This window comes from Lagopus leucura, unplaced genomic scaffold (genome assembly GCF_019238085.1).
Source record: "Lagopus leucura isolate 7727_CA_CO unplaced genomic scaffold, USGS_WTPT01 Super-Scaffold_100008, whole genome shotgun sequence".
In the NCBI taxonomy this organism is placed as follows: Eukaryota; Metazoa; Chordata; class Aves; order Galliformes; family Phasianidae; genus Lagopus; species Lagopus leucura.
Window position 1 is genome coordinate 28,610,628 of NW_024962265.1, and position 25,703 is coordinate 28,636,330.

General features: G+C 39.1%; 1 protein-coding gene across 4 annotated transcripts in view; it reads right to left on the minus strand.

Annotated features, from left to right (window-relative positions):
* ADAMTS20 (ADAM metallopeptidase with thrombospondin type 1 motif 20) overlaps positions 1-20,514 on the minus strand; it is an 84,089-nt gene extending 63,575 nt beyond the window's left edge. For all 4 annotated transcript variants that reach the window (XM_042872378.1, XM_042872377.1, XM_042872376.1 and 1 more), the window contains exons 1-4: positions 20,422-20,514; positions 19,894-20,228; positions 9,382-9,544; positions 5,009-5,271 (exon numbers count right to left, since the gene is read on the minus strand). In XM_042872378.1, the coding sequence (XP_042728312.1) occupies positions 5,009-5,271; positions 9,382-9,544; positions 19,894-20,228; positions 20,422-20,512 (852 nt within the window). In that variant the 5' untranslated portion in view covers positions 20,513-20,514. The remainder of the gene's footprint in view (positions 1-5,008; positions 5,272-9,381; positions 9,545-19,893; positions 20,229-20,421) is intronic.
* Between the last annotated feature and the right edge of the window lie 5,189 nt (positions 20,515-25,703).

The window sequence follows — 25,703 nt, forward strand, 5'->3', positions numbered from 1 at the left end:
TGCCTGGAGGTGCTCAAGGACAGGTTGGACAAACCCTGGGCAGCCTAAGGACCTAGTAGTTGATGACCCTACACAAGACAGGAGGGTTATCTACATGACGTTTAAGGTCCCTTCCACCCCAAGCCATTTAACTTTCTAGTTTTTTGTTTGTTTGTTTGTTTGTTTTGGTTAATAATGTAATAGCCACCCTCCTTTTAACAACATCTTATAGAAAATACAATCATGTGGTTTTATATATACAAAAGAAAAAATAGGGAAATGAGCCTAAGGAAGAAACAAATGGCTTTGCGCCAGCTCTCTAGTTTTCACTTAGTTTACACTAATATTCAATACTTAATTTATGTTCACGTACACTGATCTGAAAGAAGGCAAGATACATGATTGGTAGACATCAAGCAGTAAACAGGGAAAAAATTCAACACAAGATCTTGAGTTCAGAAATGTAAGTTTAGTATTCTTGGTAAGAGCTCTCATTCATTGCTTTCTGTTTTATATCTCAGTGAATTATGGAAGGTATAAAATGCTATTATAAATGACAATGATTTTTCAAGATTTTTATAACCTTCTACATCTGAACAGACCAAAGAACAAAACAGGGGAAAAATAAAGTCTCTCAGCACAGAGATGTACAAAGCACATTAAGAACGAGTCTTGATCAATGTAAAATAGTGTTAGAACCGGGTGATATTAAGATTATACTGCTTTACTACTGAATAATAAGACTTTTATGATTCTACAGTACAATGACAATTTAAGTGCTCTAAATTTATCCAGTCTCAATCCCTTCTTTGAACACATGGCCACTCTCCTCCCATACCCCAGATCTGGCACTCACATGAGCAGGCAAGCAGCCAATTCCCCCATTTAGCAGGTCAACTGAGTTGTACTGCAGGTGGTTTTACATGTCAAGTTTTCTTGACATGTCAAGATTACAAAGGTCTTGCAGCAAGCAAACTAACAATAGACAAAGAAGTCTACAGAAATTATATATATACAGTACATTAGAAAATCAGATTAGTGCACAAAGTATATCACAAAAATGAAATGGTTCTTGGCATTTTCATAGTAAACTCCAGCGCTTTAGTGAATTTTTGCTTGCTTTGCTTGCTTTCTAAGATCTAGATTTACAGTTGGGGCTCTGAACTGTTACAATCTAACACACCTAGGACAGAGTCCTCCAGCTACTAAACCTATTAAGACAGCATCTACTTCTATGTTGATACAACATTTAGAAGAACAAAGAAGAATGTGGGGAGTGGTCACAGATTGTTTTATTCATCTTTCACATTATTTAATGCCACTGCTTATGAAAAATCTTTGTATTGAAACACAAAGTCTTAAGCCTTTCTATGGCAAAAAGCATCTTTCAACTTTTAAATACATATTTCAGTCAACAATAACAAACATCTCCAAGATGGAATAAATATTATGAACACTCATCTTGCAAAGATTTATGCAGTCTAAAAGAAATGAGAAAATGCATTCCCAGCTTCGGTTCAATGGGATTACTTGCACACTGAGTTAAGCCTTTACAGGTCAAATTGGATGAGTGACAAGACACTTCAAACTCTAAAAACATTCAGCAGCACATTTCAGTTCTCATTTTCCATCCATAAAAGAGTATCCTATAGTAGGAAGTTTATTTTGCTGGTTTTGTTAATACTAAAATATGAAGAGAAAGCAAACAAGGATCAAGATTTCAAGGGTTCTTCTGGGTGCTAAATACCTACACTCTATTAAAGTTTAATGAGATTTATATGCTTAAACTTCAGTTTTGTTTAAAACCCAAGCCAAAACTGGATATCCTTAGAAGTTTTGGAATGAGTGGAATAATGCTTGATACATTTAAAATGCCATCAACCTGGCAATTTCATGTAACAGCAGAAGTTGCTTGAACAGACGCGTACCATCTTTGATTATTAAAATTTAACTACCTGTTCAATGATAGAAAGAACAGAATGTAGTAGTTTCATTTCTTCCCTTTGTTGGTAACAGAATAAGACTAAGAGTTGCATTTCAAACATTAATAGGCTGTGGGTCAAGAAAAATCCACCTGCATACTGATGAATTCTGATACTGATTACATATCCAAGAGTGGTAGTCATTTATTCTCTACATTTATTACTAGCTTACTGAAGCATTACTACTCTGAGACAAGAGAAGGAAGAGAATGAGGATGGTATATTAATCTGTCAAACAGAGCTAGTAAACACAAAGTAACACGAACATATGTAAGGAATTAAGACTTCCAGAGGTCCTTTACAACTCTTTCTGTCATTCTATGATCTCATTTGAAATTCCTAAAGAAGTAGAGGAGATAAACACTTCCCCTAGGAAGACAGCTGAAAAAGCTAATGCTGTTCAGCCTGGAGAAGAGAAGGCCCCATGCAGACATAACAGCAGCCTTTCAGTGTCTAAAGGGGAGCTATAAGAAAGAAGGGGACAGACTCTTTAACAAGATCTGTACTGACAAGAAAAGGGGAAACAGTTTGAAGCATGATGAGAGATTAGGTTGGATAAGCAAAACTTCGTTGTTGTTGTTGTGTTTTTTTTTTTTTAAGTAAGGGTTGTGATGCACTGGAAGAGGTTGCCCAGAGATGAGGTAGATGCCACATCCTTGGAGAAACTCAAGGTCAGGCTGGATGGGGCTTTGAGCAACCTGATCTAGCTGTGGGTGTTCCTGTTCAAGGTAGGGAAGTTGGACTTGTCCTTTACAATTCCATTCCAATTCAAACAGTTCTACAATTTTATGACACTAAGCTGGGATTCATATTCTTAGTGGTAAAATTAACTGGACCGTGAAGAAAAAAAATTCAGAATTAGGATCTAATTTCATATTTTTATTAAGTTCCACATTTTATATAAGCCACACGTTTCTAGACAAAGCTTTTAAAAACCTGGTTCCTAAAGGTAATCTTGAAACAAACAAGTAGAAGTACACATGGAGTAACTGCTGCCAGATGCTGTACGTCTTCCTGAATACCATATTAAATTCCCATTAATGGTGCAGCCTTTTTCTTGTTTTCGATTACCTCAAAGCCAGCAACAACTAACCTAAGCCCAAGTTCTACAATAGACAGGTACTGCAAGCAGGAAGTCAAGGTATTTTAGCAAATACCTGGTCTTTCTCATTCAATACAAATTTGTTTAATGTTAATCATAAAAAGAGTTCCATAGACTCATTAGCAGCAGTTCAGCAAGTAGAAACTAACTACTTAAGACATAGAAAACCAAACATTATAAGGAGTAGTGGTCGAATGTATGACTCCTACAGATGCAGAAACTAGTGTTTCCTTTAAGTAGTTAAAAATTTTAGACCAATAATGAGCCATAATCACAATAGCAGTTCATGAAAATTACACACAAAATACTATTTCATCTCACTGCAGGGTTTTGTAGAAAAATAGTCTGTTTTTAAATAATGCTTTGATTACTTTGTTTTCTAGTACAGCTCTATTAAAAAGATTTAAGTGACATCTTCAGAATAAATTATTTCTAAATCACTCCCAAACAGCTTGTTAAAAAATCTTCCAATAGTGATTTTATTTTATTGTGGTCAGACATTAATTTAGAGGTTCACATCACTACCAGTATAAAAATTCAGAAGACTACCAAATTATTAGCAATTATGAGATTTGGCATACATGTCATATAATGAAATTCAACAAAATTCTGTCCAACTCTGCTTTTGTGCAGTGATAGTTCTGAAATCATAAAAAATTCCACAAAAAAAGGAAGTTTCATTTAAGTATGACATAGATCTTAACCATACACTGGAAATACATTCTTCTCTTTGTAGGACACAGAGATACAACACGACTGCACAGGATAAAAGCAGCCTTAGTATAGCACTGCTGTAACTAATCTCATTGTAATGTGCACAAAAGGAAGAAAAAAAGTAACTTTTTCATCCTAAAAAACTTCCCGTGCCCCTCCTCCTAACACTTCAAAAAGGATACAGCTTTCCTGCTTGAAATCAGTGTGACATTAAAACTTCTAAACTTAGATGCCTACATTGTATAGGAGGTGACAGCACCTCTACTGCTGACAGCTGGATAGATAGTTGTGACAATGCACTGAACTCAGTTCAGACACCTACCTATCTGTATGTATGTCATTTCAGACATCAACATACAACTAGCAGGTGTAACACATGGTCTACACGAGACCCACACATTTTTGTGAGGCTGCAGCTGGGACTAGTTCAGCTAGTCCAATGTCAGTTGACAGCTAGTTCAATGTCTATCACCTCTTAATTTGCTTCACAGAAGTACCTAGTACCAATCAATTGTGTCTAGGGGAAACTATAGAGCTACTCAGCTCATCTACAAGATGATGGTCAAGTGATTAATTCTTACTTAAACCAGGTATTCGCATGGAGACCAAAAGTGTGACTTCTTCGCAAGTTCAAACAAAATGCAGTTCACAGAAATTTAACTTTTTTGACAGACAAAAGAATACAAGATCTAGAAGTAGTTCTACAGAATATTTTAGCACACCTTTTAGTAAAAAAACAGTTAACAGATGTCACAGTAAATCTTTTGATTTTACTGAGCTTATACTAAGCTGCAAAATGATACAAGAGGTGACTTTTAGTTGAGCTGTGCTAAATTCTTACTTGAAACAAATAATGTCAATTCAAAATCTGACCCATATCAATCTGAAGTTAGTTGAAAAAACTAGGACTGCCATAATCAAGCATTTTTTCACGATACCTTTTAACCTCTGTCTGCTTTAATTAGTCACTCTTAATTCACTGGAGCTTGACCATTCTTTTAATGTAACAGCAAATCAGAAAATTGGTCAAGCATTCTAAACTACACACCTCATTTACGTTTAACTGAAGAGGCAGAATCTGAAGTTTTGGCCCTACTTCTTTTTTGTTGTTGTTTACGGAATCTATTTTAATACAGAATTCAGAGAAAGCAGAAGACAGAAGTTGCATAAGAGAAAACATCAAAACAGGAAAAAAAACTGAAATTGCTAGTACTTATTAAGTTTTACTTACTATTGACATCAGTGTTAATACATAGTGCTGTAAATTCTGTCCATGATGACGAACCATTTTGGTGTCAGCTGTAACCATCACTTCTACATATCTTGGATAAGAAAGAAAACGTTTTTTCCGGGAATGTGGATTATTGCCAGCATCCTCCATAGTCAGATTTTTAAAAGCATACTCTAAATTTGGAGACTTCCATAAAATGTTTCTCTCCTCATTTAAGCTGCTGACATTTGGATGTAGTAAAGTGCTTTTCTTCACCTCCTTTTCTGTAATATAAAAAAAAATTAATGCAGAATTCAGTTTCTAAATTTAAAAATAGACATGCAACTCTGTCTAAAGTAGACAAAATTATAATTATGAACTTATTTCCAGGAGAACAGGTAAAAGAATAAAAATATATTACACACAGAAGGAACATAAATTAGATGTCCTGAACACTATCATACAGCTTTTTTCATATATGGATTCAATATCAAAAATTAGTTAAGAAGAGACAGCAGTATTATATAGTTCCTAGAATGCAGAATAATCCAAACAGGAAGGCTGGAATGAAATAAGCACTAGAGCTTAAGCAATGAAAGAATGGAAAATAGTTAATTGAAATAGCCATATTCAAACACAGCCCTTTAACATCAACAAAACCAACAACAGCGAACTATAAAGACTAGACTCCAGTCCTGAACTGACATCATTTATATATGAAAAAAGCTGTATAAATATAAGTAACTTTCTTGACAGCTCTATTAATATTTGTGGCATAGAATCAGAGTCTAAAAGATACAGCTTGGAGACATCTCAGTATTTAGCACTTCCCAATTTGCTACCTTCAGGGGCTTGTGACATCTGAAGAAAACTCATGCCTCGATCAGTCAGTCACTTCAGCAATGCCCACAAGAAAACACTTAGATGAGAAGTATACCTCAATTCTCACTATTCCCTGGAACTTAAGTGCCTAATGTGGTATTCATCCATTCAGATTCAGTCCCTATTATCTTTCTGGAAGCTAGATTTCCTTTTAAGCAGAAGCTGCCAGAGTATAGCTGCCAATCCTCAGCAACTATGTTCTTCAAACAACTTAAGAGATCCTGACTCAGGTGTCATTCTCACTTTGAAAGGATTTAAATAATATGTATTTCATCTTCTAGTGGAAGAGCCCTCCTCATTAAGCTTTAATCTACTTCTGAGATGTCAGCTGTCCCCATTAAAGTCAAGACACAACGTTAAATCAAAATGACAGTAGAGACAAACACCTTGAAGTTTGCTGAGTAGTCACCTGAGACAGTCACAAAATACAAGAATAGCAACTCAAAAAGAATTATTATCAGTAACAGTGAATAGAAAAAAGTAAGGGCTGACATAGAAGACGACCATGCTAGTGAGTACCTATAAATATTTGATGTTTTCAGACTGGCTGACTCAATACAAGAAAACTAGCTGAAGCAATAACACACTCATCATTATTACGTCACAGGAGTCTGAAACTTCAGAACATTGGAAAAAATAGGAACCAGAACCCATACTTAAGATAAGAGCTGAAGACCAATCTGCAGACTAGACAAGACAACTTCAGTAGTACACTAAATAAAACTCGTTTTGTTTATGAACACAAAAACAAGAGGATGAACAATAGCCAACATATAGCTATCATGTCAAACTCCTCTAATTTTCCTGTATTAAGGAAACAGGATTTATGAGTACGAAATGTATCAGATGTCCTTCCCTGACAGAAAGACTTAAAAAAAAAAAAAGTGAGGAAAAATTAGCTAGACAACTTTAGAAATAATCACTGTGATCCAATTTCAAACTAAGAAGATGAGCTGAAGGAGACTTCAAAGGTGTAGCACCATTTCATTCACAGTGTGGAAAAAAAAAAACAAAAAAAAAACCAACAACTAGATGTACAGATACCAGAGATTGGGAAGAGCATTAGGAAATGCTGTAAAGGTAGAACAAGTGAAGACAAAAGATTTAACATTTCAATATTGTATCAATGAATAAGTAGGAAACAATTCTAAACAACAAAACGGATGAGGGATTTAAAGTTAGACATATACAATGATTTTCATGATTTTTTTAAACAGGTCATGGAAATCATCTACATTAAAATGTCTAATCATTCAGCTTCTCTTTATAGTCATTGCAGTGAAACAGACATTTCCATGTAGTAAATCATGTTACCCTAAAAGGCATACCTAAAATAAGTCACATGAACCAGAGCCAGCGATCCTTTCTCTCCTCCAAATATAAAAAGAGGAGAAGGATGACTAACACAGATGTAAAATATCTAGAGTTAGATGAGATGGATCACTATTGTCACTGCAAGTCACATCCTGATCAAGCATAAAATGTTTAGCTTAGAAATACTACTTCCACATGGAAAGCCTTTCCATATACACTTGTCAAAATGCACTAAATGAAAGAACCAACTCTCATGATCACAAGTCTTTTCCCCTTTAAGAAAAAACACGACTAACTCAACAAGGCTAGCAATGAAATAGAGAAATATCTTATTTAGGATAAAAATACTACACTAATACTTCTTCCTTCATGAATTCCTTTGCAATGCCCACAAACCCCAATAGTAATTGGACAGTAATCCCTGGCTCAGTCTTCTGTAGCTGATACAACACATAAAACAGGGAAACTGACTATTCTCTTTATGCTTTTCTTACACTAGTTGCTAATACTGGTACTATTCTACAATATGTCAATACTGGCATATTGTACAATACTCAACTCAGCTAAAAGAGCTCTGCTTTGGTTCAGTACATATCTATCATTTAAAATTAATAAATTGGCTCTAAAATCAGCTTCCTGTTATTCAAAGCTTTGCTCTTTACTCTTAAGTGGCAATTATGAATAGGTAGCACCACCTTTCAAAAATACAGAGCTTTAGGGAAAAAAAAAAAAGTCTTTAACTGGAGCTCATTCAATGGAAGACAATCGTAACTGTAGCTTTATGTATCTACAAAAAAAGCAGGATTTTCAACACATTCTGTGCACAAAGTATAATTTTGGAAAAATCCTAGATCACAACATTAGCCAAAACAATGCTATTTCTGCAGTTTCTGTTTTCAAGCAACTGGCCAGATATTCCTTCAGGTAAAATTCAGTATTTTATTCTCTTCAGATGCTCCCAATGTTGTGTAAGCACTTCTGAAATGCAAATAGATTCAAAAATGCATAAAGGCAGATTCCAGACTCATGTAAGATGTAGAATGGAATTAGACAGGATGTTTCTATATGCCAAACTGAACAAAATTTAACCTGCATTCTCTTTCTTTGAGTTTCCACCTCCAGTATTTTCTCTGAAGCCCAATAAATGAAGCCTGTATACTTCTACTAAAATAAAAGCATTTATTCTCACTGGACTTGAAAACGTTTTAGACAATAAAAATACTTTCAACACGGCACTACTGTAACAGCAAAGGTTAAGATCATTGCTCATATAGGCTTGAGCTTCTACACTGAAACAGGCAACATTAAGTAGATCACACCTCTGATCATAGACAAATTCTAAACATCTTATCAGTTCTTCCTAATCCTGCTCTTCTGTGTAGCTTTTATAATTTGATAGAAGCTCCAGGTGACTTTCTATCAGCAAAACACTTTCTGACTACGAAAGCGCATTCACAACCATGAAAACTAGCTCTGAAGTTTTCCACTCTACTAAAAAACACATTTGTTTAAGACATGATGCTTCCTAGTCACTTTCTTGTGATGAATGAAGGTTTTTGTTTTACTTCCAGGTTCCCATTCTCTGCATATGTTCCCACTCTAAAATTACAGTACTCAGCAGTTAACTTACATACTATGACACTACAGAAGTACAACCATTCACTTGTGACACATCCTAAAATACACATTTAAATTACCCCCCTTGCTTTTTTTTTTTATAAATATGTATTTTGTAGTATGAATATGTTATTAAAATATCCAAAAGGAAAAACATCTACATTAATGGGTAATATTATATACTTTCATTCTTAAGGAGGACATACATCTCAAATTATTCTTTAAGTTTGCAATAACATATTAACTTTTGTGACTGTAAGCAACAGCAATTCCCAGGGATCTACCCTTTAAGTGTTTACATACAAAACAACATATGTATGGTGTAAAAACAAATCAAGAGAGAAGTTCCTGAAACACAAGGATATACCATTACATGCCTATTTCCTCCTATATTTAAATTTACCCAGTGGCAGGAAAAGAAGTAATGCTTGCCAAAATTATGTGAGAGAAAAAACATAGAGGTCTAGTGAAACAATCTGGAGAAAAATATGTCTTAAAATGGCAAGTTGCCTTTTTTTTTTTTTTTAAATATGAGAACTAACACTTGAAAAAAATTGCATTGAAAATGAAAGTGACTATACCTGAAACTTCACAAGGTTTATGGGATTTCTGATACTTTCTATTAATTTCTTCATGTCTGTATATAAGATGTGGTTTGTTATGCTCATCTTCATGTTCACCTCCATCCGTTTTCATCAGAGGTTCTAAAAAATATTCACCATCATGTGCTTTAAAGGTGCCCATCTGAAAGTAAGAGAAGTAATTGCTTTATTCTTCACTAAAAATAAAATCAATTTTTATAACTTTCATGATATAAACTGCTAAGATAATATTTTCAGATTAATGAAAGTAAGTTCACATGATACAGAAGTAGAAGCTGGAAAGCAAGAGTTTTTTTTAGAGTCTTGTTCCCCAGAGAGGAATATCATAATAGAGACTACCTTACTCATAAGTAAGGAGGATATATTAACAGTACAATCAAGGAACACTAACAGTATATTGTATGTAATCTTTATGCAGACTTAGTAAAACCAAGGTCACTGAAGTAAAAAGAATCAAGGTATAACCAAGCAGGACTGCTGAGGAAACTGCATAGAGAGGAGTAGAAGCCATCAAGAAAGGTTTAGCTGCTGTCTGAATTCTAGACTGAGTTGTTGCTTTCTGTCCCTCACATAACTTATACAGCCTTTTTCTTCTAGAACTGTGTTTTCTCCACATATTAGCAGCAGCGTTAGCCTGCAGTAAGGACTGATGCTAAGGTTCAAACTACCAAAAAAGGACAAGTGTGGCTGCCATGTGAACACAAGCTGATAGATTCTTTCCTGCTGGCATACCCTAAACCCTATTTTAGATAAGAGACATTTAAAATGTTACTTCAGATTTAACGGAAGAAAAAAAAAAAAAAAAAAAACCACTTTACTGCTGCTTTATTCCTGCAAGTAACTTTTAGATCTTCCCTACTATCCAGAGCTAGAGCAGATATTCTACACCAGTTTCTTCAGTAACTTGTCCAGTTAACAGCCTTTAAGATTTTATTTAAAAATTATTTCAGCTATGACAAATGTCAACTATGAGAATAACAGCTAGTTATATACAACTAGTGAGGAAAGTTATCAAACATTTTTCAAACTCCTCTTCTAGAATAGCAAACTTCCACCGGAAAAAAAAAAAAAAAAAAAGCAAGAACAAGAGTTTATTTCCCTATCATTTCAGAGTACAAAAGTCACTAATTCATGTTTTTGAGCGAGTTTCATAACTTTGAGGATCCCACTACTCAGATTCCTTACCTTGTACTCAAGAGCTACCAGTGGTAAACTACCTAAGAACTTATAAATGTATTCAGGCATGCATTGACCAATACAGTGAACAGTTAACACGATGCACCATGACTGACCTAAGTGAATCTAGTATTGCTGATACTCCAAAAAAGTAATCCTGCTTTCCCTTTTCCTCTATCTATGTACTCCCACAGTTCATTTCAGCACCAGCAATTAAGCTTACATACACAAATTCCACTCTCCAGCTAAGATCTACACTTCCTACCAAAGAATGTTATTTCTCAGATGAAATGGTAAAGATTAGCTGGGGAAACAGAACTATTTATCTAGGAGAGAAGCAGGGTGTAACCACGAAGACACAGTATTAAAGGCCTAACAACATCTGCAGTTCAACTTTGATTATTCTGAAGTTTAAGTATCACAGTCAGAACTGACACGAACATCTTAAGTGAAATTAAGAATCTTGTCCTCCTAGTAGTAGGCATACTGAAGTCACTTGGGAAGAGATGGCGAAGCAGGCAATGCTCCCTCTTTTAAAAGAAGACACTGAGAAGTAGCAGTAACCATGTTTATCTGTAGTTCACAAAAAAAAAAATAAAGAAAAAAATCACCAGGAAGCAGAACACATTCTCTTTTGTTACACATAACAAAAGATACATTATAAGCTTCAATAAGCTTTATGATATATTAATATCATATATTATATATATATAATATATTTCCTTATTGCTATAAATGAAGCTAACATTAAGAACTACTCCACATCAGTAAAATAAATTTGAAGTGCAATACTAAAAAAATCCACGCATTTGGAGACTGCAATACCCATATGTGGTTGCCATCAGATTAACAAGTGGAATTCAGCATCTCAAAAGGCAAGTCAGCCAAAAAAGCTAAGTGAAGCCAATTTTGAAACTACCACCACCAATCCTTAGACTAAAGCTTTATTTTGATTAACTATGTGCTATCTCCTCATTTTCCTAACACGCAGGTGTACAAAGTTCAATCACCAGTTACACTGTTCTGCCTGGTTTGCAGTGCTTCATTCATGAAAGTCATATTTCATCCGGTGTCAGTAAATAAAAACGGAGCCATTCCTATGAGTTAGGCACACAAAGAAAAGGACTTTAAGATCCAAATTTAAAAAATAGTGCTATACAACCAAAAGCAAATAACCTGGAAGTACAGAGGTAGGTTGACGAAATAGAAGTAACAGCAGGTTGCTTCTGCAGGAAGTCAAATCAGAAGCAAACTGAATTTACTTACCTACAGATGCTTTTCAAACAATGTAACAAGAAATCTGCCCTAAGCATTTTACTTCTGTTCTCAGATAGAGATAGAAGTATATTTAAAAGGTCTCTTCAGTAGAAATAGAACTTAAAATTGAGAAGACCCTGCTGTGCATTATAAATAAATGGTTCAAAGAAAGTAAGAAAGAGAGAACACTATACAGAACATATACATAAACACAGACTTGAGGAAATTTATGAGAAAACCCACATGAAAACGATAATTTATTTCTTGGGTTTAAAATCTTCTGGATGAGTCAGACACTTTATACTCAATACTGAATGGATCAGAATGGCTACTGACTTTATATGATATGCCTTACCAGCTTGAAGTGGCTTAAAACTGCAGTCTTCGTCAATGCGTTTGCTCTATTCCAAGAGTAGAAATAAGTATTGCACAATTTATGGTTAAAGTATGTACTGTATGCACATACAAATTACATCCTTGTGTATAATGGCAACTTCGAAGAACATATGGAAAACATAAGGGACATAAAACAACTTTTGGAAACATGGAATTAATACGTCCAACAGCAAAACTAGAACAACTTCAGAAAAAAGCTAGGATGACTGTCTTGAAAACATGACTCTAAACTGGCAGACTCCCTCCCAGGTAACTTCTGCTCCTATGAAGGTTTTTCAAGCCCTTACAGCATGGTTCTAACTCCAACTCAAGAACCTGCAAGGAGTTTACAGCAAGGATACTTTCTCATTCAAACTAAGTTACAAAATACCCTCCTCTTGTATTACTCTCCCTCTTTCCCATATCATGTTAATTCAAAGCTCTTCTCAGTCACGCAAGTAAACCCTTCACTCTTCTCTGCCTGCTCCAGGATTACAATGTTTTCTAACGAAAGAAATAAGAGATGCAGCCTAATTAGCTCCAGGAAGAAAAAAGCATTAGGGGTTGTCTGATAAAGGTACACTGCCAATATCTGCAGAAGACACTTCTACCAGAAGATAATTCAACCAGAGAAATACAACAAGACAGTTGTAGCTTACTCATTAAACTGAGATAATACAATAAAGAAAAAACTAATAAATAAGCTAAACAACAGAATAAATAACCCAGCTAATTAAAGAGTTATGCAGTGGAATACCTTTTTGGAAGTGAAATGTATTATTTCTTCCAATCAGGTTCTTAAAGACTGAGTGTAAAATGAAAAAAAAGCACACAGGAAAAAATACCTAACTTTAAGTCAAACTGCATGCTCTAACTTCATATCTGCCTACCAATTTTGTGACAGCAGGATTTCATTAGCAGATAGCAATCATATCCCTGGCAGACTAAATCACACTTCTGAGAGTGGGCAGATGCATTATCAGTTCTGTCAGAAGCGTCCTGGGTAGATAGAAGTGTAGGTCCTGGTTGAATACTATCATGCTTTCACTCAGGAACACAAAAAAAAACTGTTTATATTCCATTTAATGGCAGAGGGGAAAGACTATTCACATGCGAAGTGGAAAATTCAGACTTAGGTATCCTGAGAGTCTCATTGTAAGTCTACTGCAGGCAGCAAAAGACCTGGCTGAAGCCAAGTAAAAGAAGGCATTCCTGAAAGCTTATAAGTAAAATGTGTAATAACAGGCCAGTTATTTTAATATGCTCTCCAGTTCTTTGCTATATACCTATCTGAAAGATGTACAGAAAAAGCAGGTAGAAGAGCCTGCAGAGGTCATAGCAATTAACAAGATTCATTGGAGTGGAAGGAAAATGGAAGGAAATGAGATGGCCCATTTATCCCTAAAACTTACAGTGAACTAGTTGGACAAATCAAGTTTAAACATACCTGTCAACTTTTGCCATAGAAATATTGCATTGAGATTGTGGAAAGGTAGCTATTTCACAATGCCCAGAGGAACTGGGAAATGAAGCATACGTACATATGATTGTATTTATCTAAAAAACACTCATAAGTACTTTATCAAGCTAAATACTCCCTTAAAATGCAAACCCAAAGGATCCTCCAAACACTTCGTCTTAAAGGAAACTCCACCACAATCTTGTCTGTCTCAGTGAACAAGAAGAAAAGCTCACATTTCCAATTACCTCTGTTTAGGAAGAGCTGTCCAGCTTTTAAGAAAACACAGAAACACTTTTCACTCTCCTAGAGAGCCAAATAACTCCAAAGAGGCCTTTCTACCCTTATGAGGCAGTTATCACTCCAGCAGTTAGCACATGTAAGGTACAGTGAGAATTTCACCTCATTTTAGTCAATTGCAGTGCATGCTTTGAATACTTTTGTCAACCTGGTTATGTCCAGAAAATGACCTCTTCTCATACCACCTAACTTAACTACCACAATCTTACATCTTCTACACAAAATGAAGACAGAACAACGAGAACTGAAGCTATTGCTGATCTGACATCTCACAGGAAAGCCCATCTATACCCAAGAACTCACAATCTGCTGGAATCTATGACAGCCAACTGCTGACCACCACAGAAGGTGGTAGCATTACTTTGGCCTTAAAATGCAGGTTTACACAGCGTCCCAGCTGGGCTGTTGCTCAGTTCACCTAATGCTTTAATTCTGACTGTACTTCCTCTGTTCTGATTCATATGTAGAAGCACAGCATCTCTGGAAATAGAGATGCAAACAGTTTGAGGAAGAAAAAAGTGTTTTAAGGATTTTTTGGGGTTTTCTTAGTTGGAAACTTAAGCAGTCATTTTTTAAATGACTTGTGCAGTCAGCAGTTATTTTGCCAAGATGTGTAGGCAGAAGCTGAGTCAGCAATACAGGTCCATATGCTATTATTGTCTACCCTTAGATGTATGGAAGATCTCTAATGCCCACATGCAGGAAAACAGTGCTAAGACAAGATAACCTAAGCTAAACAGTCTGCACCATCCACTCTGAGGTCAACAGGCAAGACCAGGAAGACTTCAGGCAGCTGCAGTCATCAAAATAGTCTCCTGTTCAAAGAGACTGCACATCACAAATGAAAACACTTAAAAACTGATCCTGCTTCTGACAACACACATCAGGGAAAGATAAGAATGCAAACCAAAGAAAGACAAGAAAATGCAAATGAATTGAAGTCAATAGCAAAAAAATAATCAAATAGGAATACAGAGGAAAAAAGCCACAAACAAAGCAACTGAATACCAGTATTTCTACCTATAAGTTCACTCTACTTCTGAATTTTTTTTATTGTTTCTTATGAAACAATTCATCTTTTACTCAGTCAGTCCTTATACCCAAAACCATTTTGTACTGTGACAAAATAAATGCCAGAGCCAATAACAGTAGTAGTGACTTTTTTTACTGTTATATTGCAGATATTCAGGGCTAGAGATCCACCTTGAACTCTCTATGAGTAATAAAACCAAGACTATTAAGTGCAAGTGTCAGGTCAGCCTGTCAACATGAATAAGACTATGTATGCCCAAACAAGAATTGATCATCTTGACATTTTAGTATGATTTTTTCCTTGTTTATGAAGAGAAAAAAAAAAAAAAAAAAAATCAGTAAGAACTATTACGTGGCTTACAGATGCTCACAGACTTGTTACCTGAATATTGAAAGCTAATCTGACATTTAAATTTAGAAAATAACTTCTTGGAAGCTGCACCTGTATGTTATATTAAGGTAAACATATCTTCCAGTTACAAGTATTAAAGTTTTCTTTGGAAAACCACTGTAGCTTAACTAAATGAAGTTACTAGTAGTATGCAGTACAAAAAAAAAAAAAAAAAAAAGGCAGGCAGAACTATCAAGGCAACAAATCTGTTACCTGCAATAGAACTCCACAAGAAATTACATCTTGATTAGACACTTCTGTAGGTTGCTCCAGAAGTAATGCCTCCTACAGCCACACCACCATCTGCCTTTGATGTCACGGGCTAACACAATGAAGTGTAGTAGAGGCTGAACCTTCCCATGAATATTCCATTACATTTTGTTGTCATGTGACAGACAGCAGCAGAAGGGCAGTCTGACAGAACAGCATCTGGCACAGAAGTTCATATAAAGTAAAAGGTGTGTTAGTTAATTCTCCTTCACAGAAAAAAAAAAATGGCACCCACTGATGCTCATTAACGCTTGCTGAACCATTATAGAAGCCAAGCAGTGGATGTGACCACAGTGGGTGGTTCATTTCAGCAGCAGCAACATAAGGTACATTCTGGATGGCCATGCAGAGCTGTCACATGACAACATGAAGAGCATCCCTACCAGCTCATCCACACAAACCTGCTAATGGTGGTGATTATGCTGAAAAAAAAAAAAAAAAAGTACAATTTCTCAGCTGCAAAACACTATCAAATACTGGTCTTGTCCTCTTTGTATCTATCATAGCTTTCATGGAAATAATGTAGGATACACTACTTTTGAAACAATCTACACAGTTACAAATAGTGATATCTCACAGTCAGATACAATACAAAATTGGCATTTGATCACATTTGTCAGTGAAGTTGTAGCCTATACTTTCTTGAAAGTTAAATTGCTTTCACCTATGATTTTGCTGTCAAGATAATGTTTGAGAGGTCACTTTTGTCACTGGATTCATGTGGGCTTTCTCAGCAGATCTTGTTTCCCACATTAGTATGAAGCTAAAATGGACCAACGCAGTAAAAGTAAAAAGAGATTTAGATCTTAGGAAAATAGAGTGAAATCAAGTGCAAGATTTAAAAAAGAAAAACACTCTAAAGATGTAAGAAATGCATGTATGCAATCAGACATTCAACAAGGCACCCTGGCCATCACTACAAATGACCTTCTGCCTTTGACAGCCTCCCAAACTTCCCTAATTACAGGCTCCCTCCTTGCAATTACTACAGGCTCCTGACTGACCTTCTAACCTCCCTTTGCCATTTGCATCCCTGAACCCAGGGCACACTGAAACATAACACAACAAAACTGCACACAGGGTGTCAGAGGCCATTAAGCAAAGCTCCATGGGTACTCTGGGTTGCACATGCTCTTGGCACACTCAGAAAAAGGCTTAACTGAAGGTGAAAAGAGCTTGGGGAAAAAAAAAAAAACAACAAAAAAAAAACAGCAACACACTCAGCTTGACAGTGCAGTCAAGAAAAGAAGTAACCTGGGAAGCAGCAGTAAAGCTGCCAGCATAGGTGATGCAGAGCTTGGGGAAAGGAGGCTACAAGATAACGTCAAAGAAAGTACATGGTGCAACTTCAGATCACTCTCAGGCACATCTTAAGAGCAACTTTTAGAACATCACCCTTAATTTTCCTATAAGTTCACATTCTTCATCCATTTCTTGCTTTTAAAGAACTGCTCTACAGCTATTGCCTTACACATGCAAATTTGGAAGATAGAATTCTATCTAATAATTTCAACCAATCCCTTGTATTTTAAATTTCCACACACAAAACTCACGTTTTGCATGGGAAAAAACAGACCTAGAGAGAACAGATTTTACTTAAACAGAATACAGAGCTGCCAAGTCACCACAGTCTAATTTCTACTCACTCACAAGAAGCAGCATCTTACCTCGCAGCAATCCTTAAATCACTTATCTCTACATTTATCCACAAAGCATGGTATTGTCAATGGAAGAGAAATCTAGCTTACTTTCACATGTACATTTGTTGAATGCACAAGGCAAATACATTTCAAAATCCCTGATCTACTAACTTTCCTAGTCTTTCAACATGAGAACAGCTGCACTGGGAAAGTGCAGAACATGTTTAGGGAAGACAAGATACTACAAGAAGAACCTCTATCTCCTTCCTTTTAAAACCATTCTCCTCCAAAGAAGTGCTCTCTACTAGCAGTCACACAAGGAGCATGAATACAAAGGAATGAGGAAGAACAGCGGGCTGAAGGCAGCAAACCAGGTTGGAGAATACTCTTTACATACATCAGCTGGTTGTGACAGTCTCCTTATCCCCTCACAGCCCCTCTGTGGCAGCTAATCATGTCACACAGAGGGCCAACCACCCATGCAGAGCTCTGCTTCCTCTTTGCCAAACGTCACCAGGTTCATTAACAAGGATAAGGTGGCCATAATGCTGGGGTGCCACAGACTGTGACATCTACCCTCCCCAAGGCTACGCCTGCCTGGCAAAAGGTGGTGGAATAAACAACAAGAGAAGGTCTGGGGAAACTCTGGGAAAGAAAGGCATTTGGTAGAAGCCCAGACCAGAGATCCCTGACAGCCAGGAAGTGACGGAGGCCATGAAGTACAGCCAGAAACTTCAGTGGAAGTTCACAAGGCTCATCTATAAGATGTAAGGGTTCAACTTACTGCTGTTCAATGGCTTCTGAGGGGAATAATGCATAGTATAAATTGTAATGTTCAAATGAAGTATAGGAAAAGTATGACATTTTAATTATTAAAGGAAGTATTGCACTGATAGTTTGAGAACCACCAAATAATAGCTGTTGGGACAGCTTTGAAGTACAGTAGGTACACATTTTTCAGGTAAGTAATTTCCCCTTCAAGTAATGAAAATTGACTACTTCCAAGAAGATAATTAAAACAGGCAATAAGTAGCTAAAAGAAAATACTATCTCATCTATTAAGCTTCTTGTATTTATCTTGTGTAGACTACAGCACCATTCTCAGTGTCATGCTATATGAATGAACTTGCACATGAAAAACATTTGCAATTACTTACGAGGACTCCTCTTATCAACTCCTTCTGTGCCCCAAGTATGCAACAAACTAAGGGCTTTAGTGTAGATTCAAATTGGGTTTTGTATAAAGCAAACCAGAACCAATAAGATCTGTTGGTAAAGCAAGAAGGCAAAGTTGTGCTGCATATAGAATTGAGGCTTTGTTGTCTTCTTCAGCAATTTCTGCAGACCTGCTCTCAAGTCCAAAGGCCTCAACTCAAAGAAAAGGTGGCATATAAGCACAAATCCAACAGTAAGCACTAGACAATACAAGCATCCCTCTGAAGTATCACTTCTTTCTGATGCTTTTCCATCTCTTGCATAACCTTCTTTCAACACACATCACACTCTCCAACATCCTTCCACCCAATTCCATTGTATCTTCTATATACTACTACGAAGAGATAAGAAAACGCTGTCACTGGATTATTTCAGTTCCCAGAAGTCCTGTATGTCTATACTGTGGCAATAAGAAGCATCACACAACCCTGACTTGAATTTAAAGAAGACTTACAGCATCCCATATTGGCGTCTAGCTATTTTAAAGCACTCAAATTTCAGTGACCGGTATGGCAGTAACTGCAGCTTTCACAGAATCATAAACTTCCCTGGGTTGAAAAGAACCACAGTGATCATCTAGTTTCAACCCCCCTGTTATGTGCAGAGTTGCCAGCCACTAGACCAGGCCTCCCAGAGCTCTTAAGTATTTCATAAGTAGTGATACAGCAAAGTGCCAGATATCTCATCTTGTTTTTAGACAAGGAACTATGGAATGCAGCAACACAGTACAACTGCTCTGACATACAGTGGTGTGGTACTATTTCTTCATTATACCCCTGGAAAGACATAAACACTATTAGAGGTACAGAATCTATTTCACACAGTTTTGATTTATTTGTTCAATTAAATTGTGTGCGGAAGCATTTTATAGTCACACTCCCAGATAAGCCAGTAGGAAACTTCCCATTCACTTCAACAGAAAGATGACTGTGCACCGCCAAGAATGTGACACCTCTACAGAACAGCTGAAAACACTCAGCTTCAATACTCGGTCTTCTCTCATCATCTCAAGAAACATTATTCTAACCTTAAACGTAAATAACAGCCATCTAGCTGCAAACACCTGTCTGATGCCAACTGGCAGCATCATTTTTACCAAACAACAGCTCCCCGAGCATATTTTGTTTTCTCCCTTGTAACTACCAGTTGATGCAGCTCTTGAAACTCGGAGCGTTACATCAAGTAATGCCACCATCGGCCAGCGAAAGACTCTTCGAAAGCAGCGTCTGTATATCCCGTCACAACTGCAAGCAGGCAGTGCCAAGACACTGCATGACCAACCTCTTGGAAAGCCTCCCGAGAGCTTCCGAGCCCTGCATCTCACTGCGTGCCTTTCAGGAAGGAGATGAACGGGGCCGGGGAGCGCACGCACTTACCAGGCCGCCGCAGACGCTGAGGACGGCCACGTGCGCCTGCTGCGCGTTGACGTGCCCGCGGTAGAAGCAGTGCCGCAGGTCGGGGGAGGGAGGCTGCCGCGGGGCTCCGACGTGCACCGCAGCGAACTGAGCGGAGATGAAGCCCGCGTCGGCGCTCAGGTTGAGCTGGAAGAGCTGCCCGTACGCGCTGAGCCGGTAGTGCGTGCGGAGAGCGGCGGGCTCCGAGCTCCTTTTCCTCCTGCTGAAGTGACGCGCGTGAGGAAAAACTTCTCCGAACTCATTCACCCGGACAGGTGTGATGATTTCATAGGAGGACAGCTGCTTCACTAAGGTCTCTGCAACGGAGAGCGCGGCACTCAGCCTCGCTGGGCAGCGCAGAGGCGCTGGGGCGGCGCTCCCCACGCGGAGCCGCACCGCTCTCTCCGCGGAAAGCCCCCCGCCGCCGCCCCGCCCGGTTCCCCCCCCTTCCCCCGCCGGCCCCTCCGCAGCCCCACGGGCCGCCGGCCGCCTTTGTTGCCGCTCGCTTACCTTGTCCCGGGTGGAGGCGGAGCGCCCACGACCTGGCGACGAGCAGCGCGAGGGGGCACAGCACAGCCGCCAGTAACTTCGCCCCCCGCATGGCTCGCTCCGCGCCCGCAGCACTCCCGGGCCGCCGCCTCAGCGGCCGCGAACCGCCTGGGCCACCCCCGCGCCGCTCGGCTCCCCCATGCCGCCCGCGTCCCCCCTCGCCGCCGCCGCCGCTGCGCTCCCCTCACGAGGCGGGAAGCCGCCCCGCGCCCGCAGCCCTTCTCCTCCTGGCCCCTCGCATCCACTCCCAGCTCCGCTCCGCCGCCGAGGTGGGCGAGGGCGGCCCTTCCTCCTTCCCTCCGCCTCCCTCGCCCCTGCTGCAGCCGCCGGCGAGGAGACGAGGAGGATGCCAAGCCGCCTTCAGGCGGTGACCATCCCTGGACCTGCACTTCAAAGCGGGCCCCGGGCCCGGCCCGCCCCCGGGGCAGGCGCTGCCCAATGGCGGAGCGCGGCGCCTCCTCCGCCCGCAGCGCCCGCCCGCGCCCGGCGCCCCGCGCCTGGGGGTGCTCCGAGCCGGTGGCTGCCTGGCACTCCGCGTTCCCTGGCGGAAGCGGCCGAGAGCCCGAGAACGGTGTCGTTAGGGGGAGGAAAACGGACTCCTGAGACGAAAGCTGGTTTTTAAGGAGAGCCGTGAAGCCCGGCTGTCCCAAATTCACCCCAAGAAGGGCTCCTTAAAGCTATGGACCGTCCCTTCACCTTCTGCTTTGCCCACAGGCACCCTGCTGATCTCAGGTCAGCTGTACCGTGGGGCCCGCAGGCACAGCCCTAGAAAAGGCGACCTCCATGCAAAGCAGGGTCTGACGCCCACGGACTGCGATTTGTGAAGCTCCGGGGGCAGAGCAGTCTCACACCCCACTTCAAGACTTCTAGAAATCTACTGTGAAGGACTGCTCAGAATGCATCCCCCAGGGTGCCCCATGCCCTCCTCATACAGAGCGTGCACAGACCAATGCCTGCCAAACCCCTTCAAAGCTCTTCAGCTGAGTGCAGCCCGTCTGTGCTGATTATACACTCATGATACTCTGTTATATACTGTGTAAATAATGGTATTATTTATTAACAGCTAAATAACCAAAGCATTTGATGTGTTGAGTATTTTAATTAAAGATTTATTAGCAGTTTCCCTTCTTAAAGTAGATTTGATCATACAAACTCCAGAAAGTTTCCTGATTGCATTTCCAAAAGTCTTCAAGTTTTTACAGTGGTCAGAGTTGATGGTTACACAGTTGATACACTACAGAGTTGATGGTTTGTCCAGGTTCCAGGAAATCCGAAGGATCACCCCCTTTCCTATCCCTAAAGTAATTTTTGAAAAGTGGCCAGATTCTGCCGTCACATTTTGCTGATGCCCAATGATTTAGACCATGTCTGGCATTCAAATCTAAACCCTTTCTGTATAAACCCTTTCAAAAACCACTGAACACTATATTTAATAAAAAGAGAAAGCTCTACAGATATTATGCAAAAGCTTGATTTGCAGTTGCAGTGCAGATTAGCTGCGCAGAGAAAAGGAGAAAAATAGTGTTTTTTAGCACTTGTATAGTATTCATGTTACCTGCATGGCTTTGGGCCATAAGCTGCGGTCATTCAACCTGACCTCTGTCCATATGGAATCAGTTTGAGTCTTGTGATGAGTAAATATAACCCTGTATATCAAAGGAAGGGGCATATTTTTATTAAGAAGAAACATAATTCCATCAGAAAATCCAGAATGCATGAAAATAGTATGTTTGCTATGACACTAAGAGGTATAATGATGGAGACAGGTATGAGGATGAAATAAAGCTGGAGAATTATGGAAGCTTTTTTAAAGAACAATTGCAAAAATATATCATTAAAGGGTGAGATGAAAAAGTAGCATTGGTTTTAGAATAATTGGTGATAGCTCCATTGGATATGCTGTCCATAAAAGAAAAAGAACTGATGTGTTGGAGCACAGCAGCATAGGCTGTCTTGGAAATTAACTTTCAAGCTTGGGCTAGGTGATCTTCACAGGCATCTTCCCTGGCTAGATTATTCTGTGGTTCTCTTAAACAAATTAGAAAGGATCTTGGAGAAAGCTTTAGAGACCAAATGGAGAGGAAAATCAGTATCATTAGACCTACTAAAAGAACACAGATATAAAGAGAAAAAAATCAGGAGAAAAGCTACTAAGGAAGGAAATTGAAGAGGAAGGAAGAATAATCAACTGAAATATTTGACAAGTTCTATCAAGGCTTGAAGTTATAGATGGGTGAAGCTCCAGCTAAGGCTGTGGGACTGTGCTGGTTTACATCTGCAAATACAGTCCTGAGAAATGCAGTGTGGTCTGACTTAATTAAATCTGCACTGACATTAAAGCTTGCTGTTAAACAGTTGCCTTTAAAATGCCTCCTACATTAGTGAAATAAATCCATCTATTTACACTGTTGATTCTTTTCACTTATCTCTTTCAGCCGCTATGTTTGGAATGAAGTGTGTTGTGCCAATTACTTTGCAAATGAATGAAATACAAGGGTATTTTGTGCTCATTGAGACCCCTCGCTTTCCTCAGGGCTGCAGTGGGACTGCATGGGCAAACTGAACTGCAATTATGTCATGATTAGTCAAATATTTGTAATGCACACTTAGCACACTGCAGTAGATAAGGCTTACCAGACAAAAGCGTGGGATGTGTAAAAACGCACATTTAGTAGTTAATGAATTTATTCTTTAGCTCCAATACATTCTGGCACAGATTAGCTATTAAATCATTGCACTTGTCCTTGCCTCCATTTTATTAAATTGGTCTTTTGTTCGACTGGAAGTCACAAAGTGGAAGAAGATAGCAGTGTAAAAGCCTTTCGCAAGGCAAAGGCCACATTTAAGTAGAAAAGTTGCTATCAAAAATAAGATTGATTAAAAAATTTTATGTGGAGTGTATATGAAGTACATACTTTACATCCTCATTGTTGTATCTCAACATTTTTTCTTGTGGAGTACAATTTAAATCGATCCCCCAGGTTCTCTATTTACTTCTTGTTAGGAGATGAAACCAGCTGTACAGACCTGCTCAGTCAGTTCCTATGCATCACCTTGACTAATGTTTATCCTGAGATGTTACATTTACGCTGTGATTGGACACATACCATGAAGCCCACGTTATTCCAGTGCTGCTCAGCCTGTCCTCCACCCTTTTTTTCTCCTTGGGTACACTCCATGCCATTGAGCCTGATCCTCAGCTTCCTTCCCAGAGGGATGCCAACCCTGCAGCTCCAAGGGTATGCAAAGACATCTGACTGTGGTACCCTATGACAACATAGAGGTCACAGTGAAATATCGTCCCCAGCATAAGTAGAATAGAGGCTAAACAGCCTTAGGATCCCAACAGTAGGTCTCCGGTCTTGGAAACAAGATGCCAAGTTCTGTGAGCCATAGAGCTGTGCATAAAGATGGATGAAGGTGTGAGGGCAGCAGGGATGCTGGGATGTGAGATGAGCTGGAAGAAACCCTGGCTGTGTCCTATTCTCCCTTGTTGGAGGGACTGTCCCTTCCACCAGTGTAGACACTGCCTGGGCAGCCTAGGAGAGCATTGCTGTGAGCTAGCTGTTCACAGTGTTCACATAGTTCACATAGTGAACACATAGAATTTGAAGGAAGTGAAATCAGTGAAAGCCTATGGAATCCATTATAAATCTGTAGTGGTTTAGAACAGCATTCTAAATAGTTTCCACAGTTTGATGTAATAACCTGTTTCATTCTTAGGTTGGTACAGATGCTCTTAAAAAGATGAGGGGATTGTTCCTACAATTTGATATACATTTTGTAAAACTGGTGACTTAGTCTAAGGTTAATGTCTGCATTTTTTCTCAAACCAAATGCAACTGGAAGTTCATAACTCTTATGTTACTTAATATGAAGTCTTTTGCCAAGTTTCATCTGTGAAATGCCAGCTTACATAGAGACTGAGAGATATGACATACCGTGCCACATAAATGGAACTTGCTTCCCATAGTTTTTATTGTATCCTGCATTATTTGTGACTGGCAGAATTTTGCAGTATTGCCTTTACAGCAATTGGAGACAATGGAAATCTAACTACTGGCATAATGTACTCATTGCAAACAATTAAATGTATGCCAGACACTCATAGCTACCAGTTAAAGAGACTTAAAATTGATTCAAATAATTTCTCTGTATCACAGGTGAATATAGGCACTTCAATGTCTTTACTCACCTTCTGGAAGGGAAAGTGAAGAAGCGTGTGCCAGCTACAAGGAATTGCACCCAGTGTGGTACAGCTGCCATGGAAGTTCTGGGTCTCAGTGTCCCAGGCAGGAGCTGACAGGCTGCTCTGTGCTAACCCAGGGGCAGGGATCCCGCTCTGCACTTCACCCCGCCTTGGAGCTCTGTCAGCACAGTGCACCTGTTTTATCAGGGGGGAAATTTCAGCTTCCCAGGGCAGACAAGTGTAGGTTACTGCATACTCATGGAGTGCATAAGAAAAAGCCCTCTAACCTGAGATTCACAAGTGACCCCCCCACAAATCATTCAGAAAAAGAAGAATCACTGTCCTCTGAAGATAAAGGCATGTGTACTCCTTCTGCCAACAATGCATGCTTTTTCTTTTTTTTTTTTTCAAGTCACAAGAACACTGCAGCTGTTACTTTGGCTCAAGAGAAAGTATTCCTACAGTAAGGAGACATAGGACCCAATTCATCTCTCATATCAACACTGTTAGTTATGCTGGGGATGATTTGTCTCACATAGCACTTTCCTAGCTACCCAGCCTTTTTCCAGAGACCCATTTGGGGCAATACCCTAAAATTACTCCAGAAGAGAATGTAAATTTAATATTGCAAGACACAAAAAGCAGTCATAAAATGTGAGCATCAGATTGCTAATAGCACGCGAAATAGTTCCTAATCACATAACTTAAACATGTGTTCAGCCTATGTTATCCTCTACATCTTAGAAATGTTAGCTTTAGAGGAGCTAGACTCCACAAAGCCAGAAGTTTGTACTGAAGTAGATGTCCGTTTGAGCGAGCTCACAGAGAAGGATCTAGACACATCTGAACTGGATTCGCTGTGCTAGTGTGGCTATTTGTTCAGATACATGATTTTTTAAGCTTTCCTCATACACTGCTTTTCCTACTTGGAGATTCACAAGAAAAATACTGAACTGACTACCAGGACAAAAAATGGATGTGTGCTCCAGTGGCAGAGCAACAAGCAGCTGAATGTGAGGAACTACGGTTATTGTACGAGGCCTGTACTCAGCAC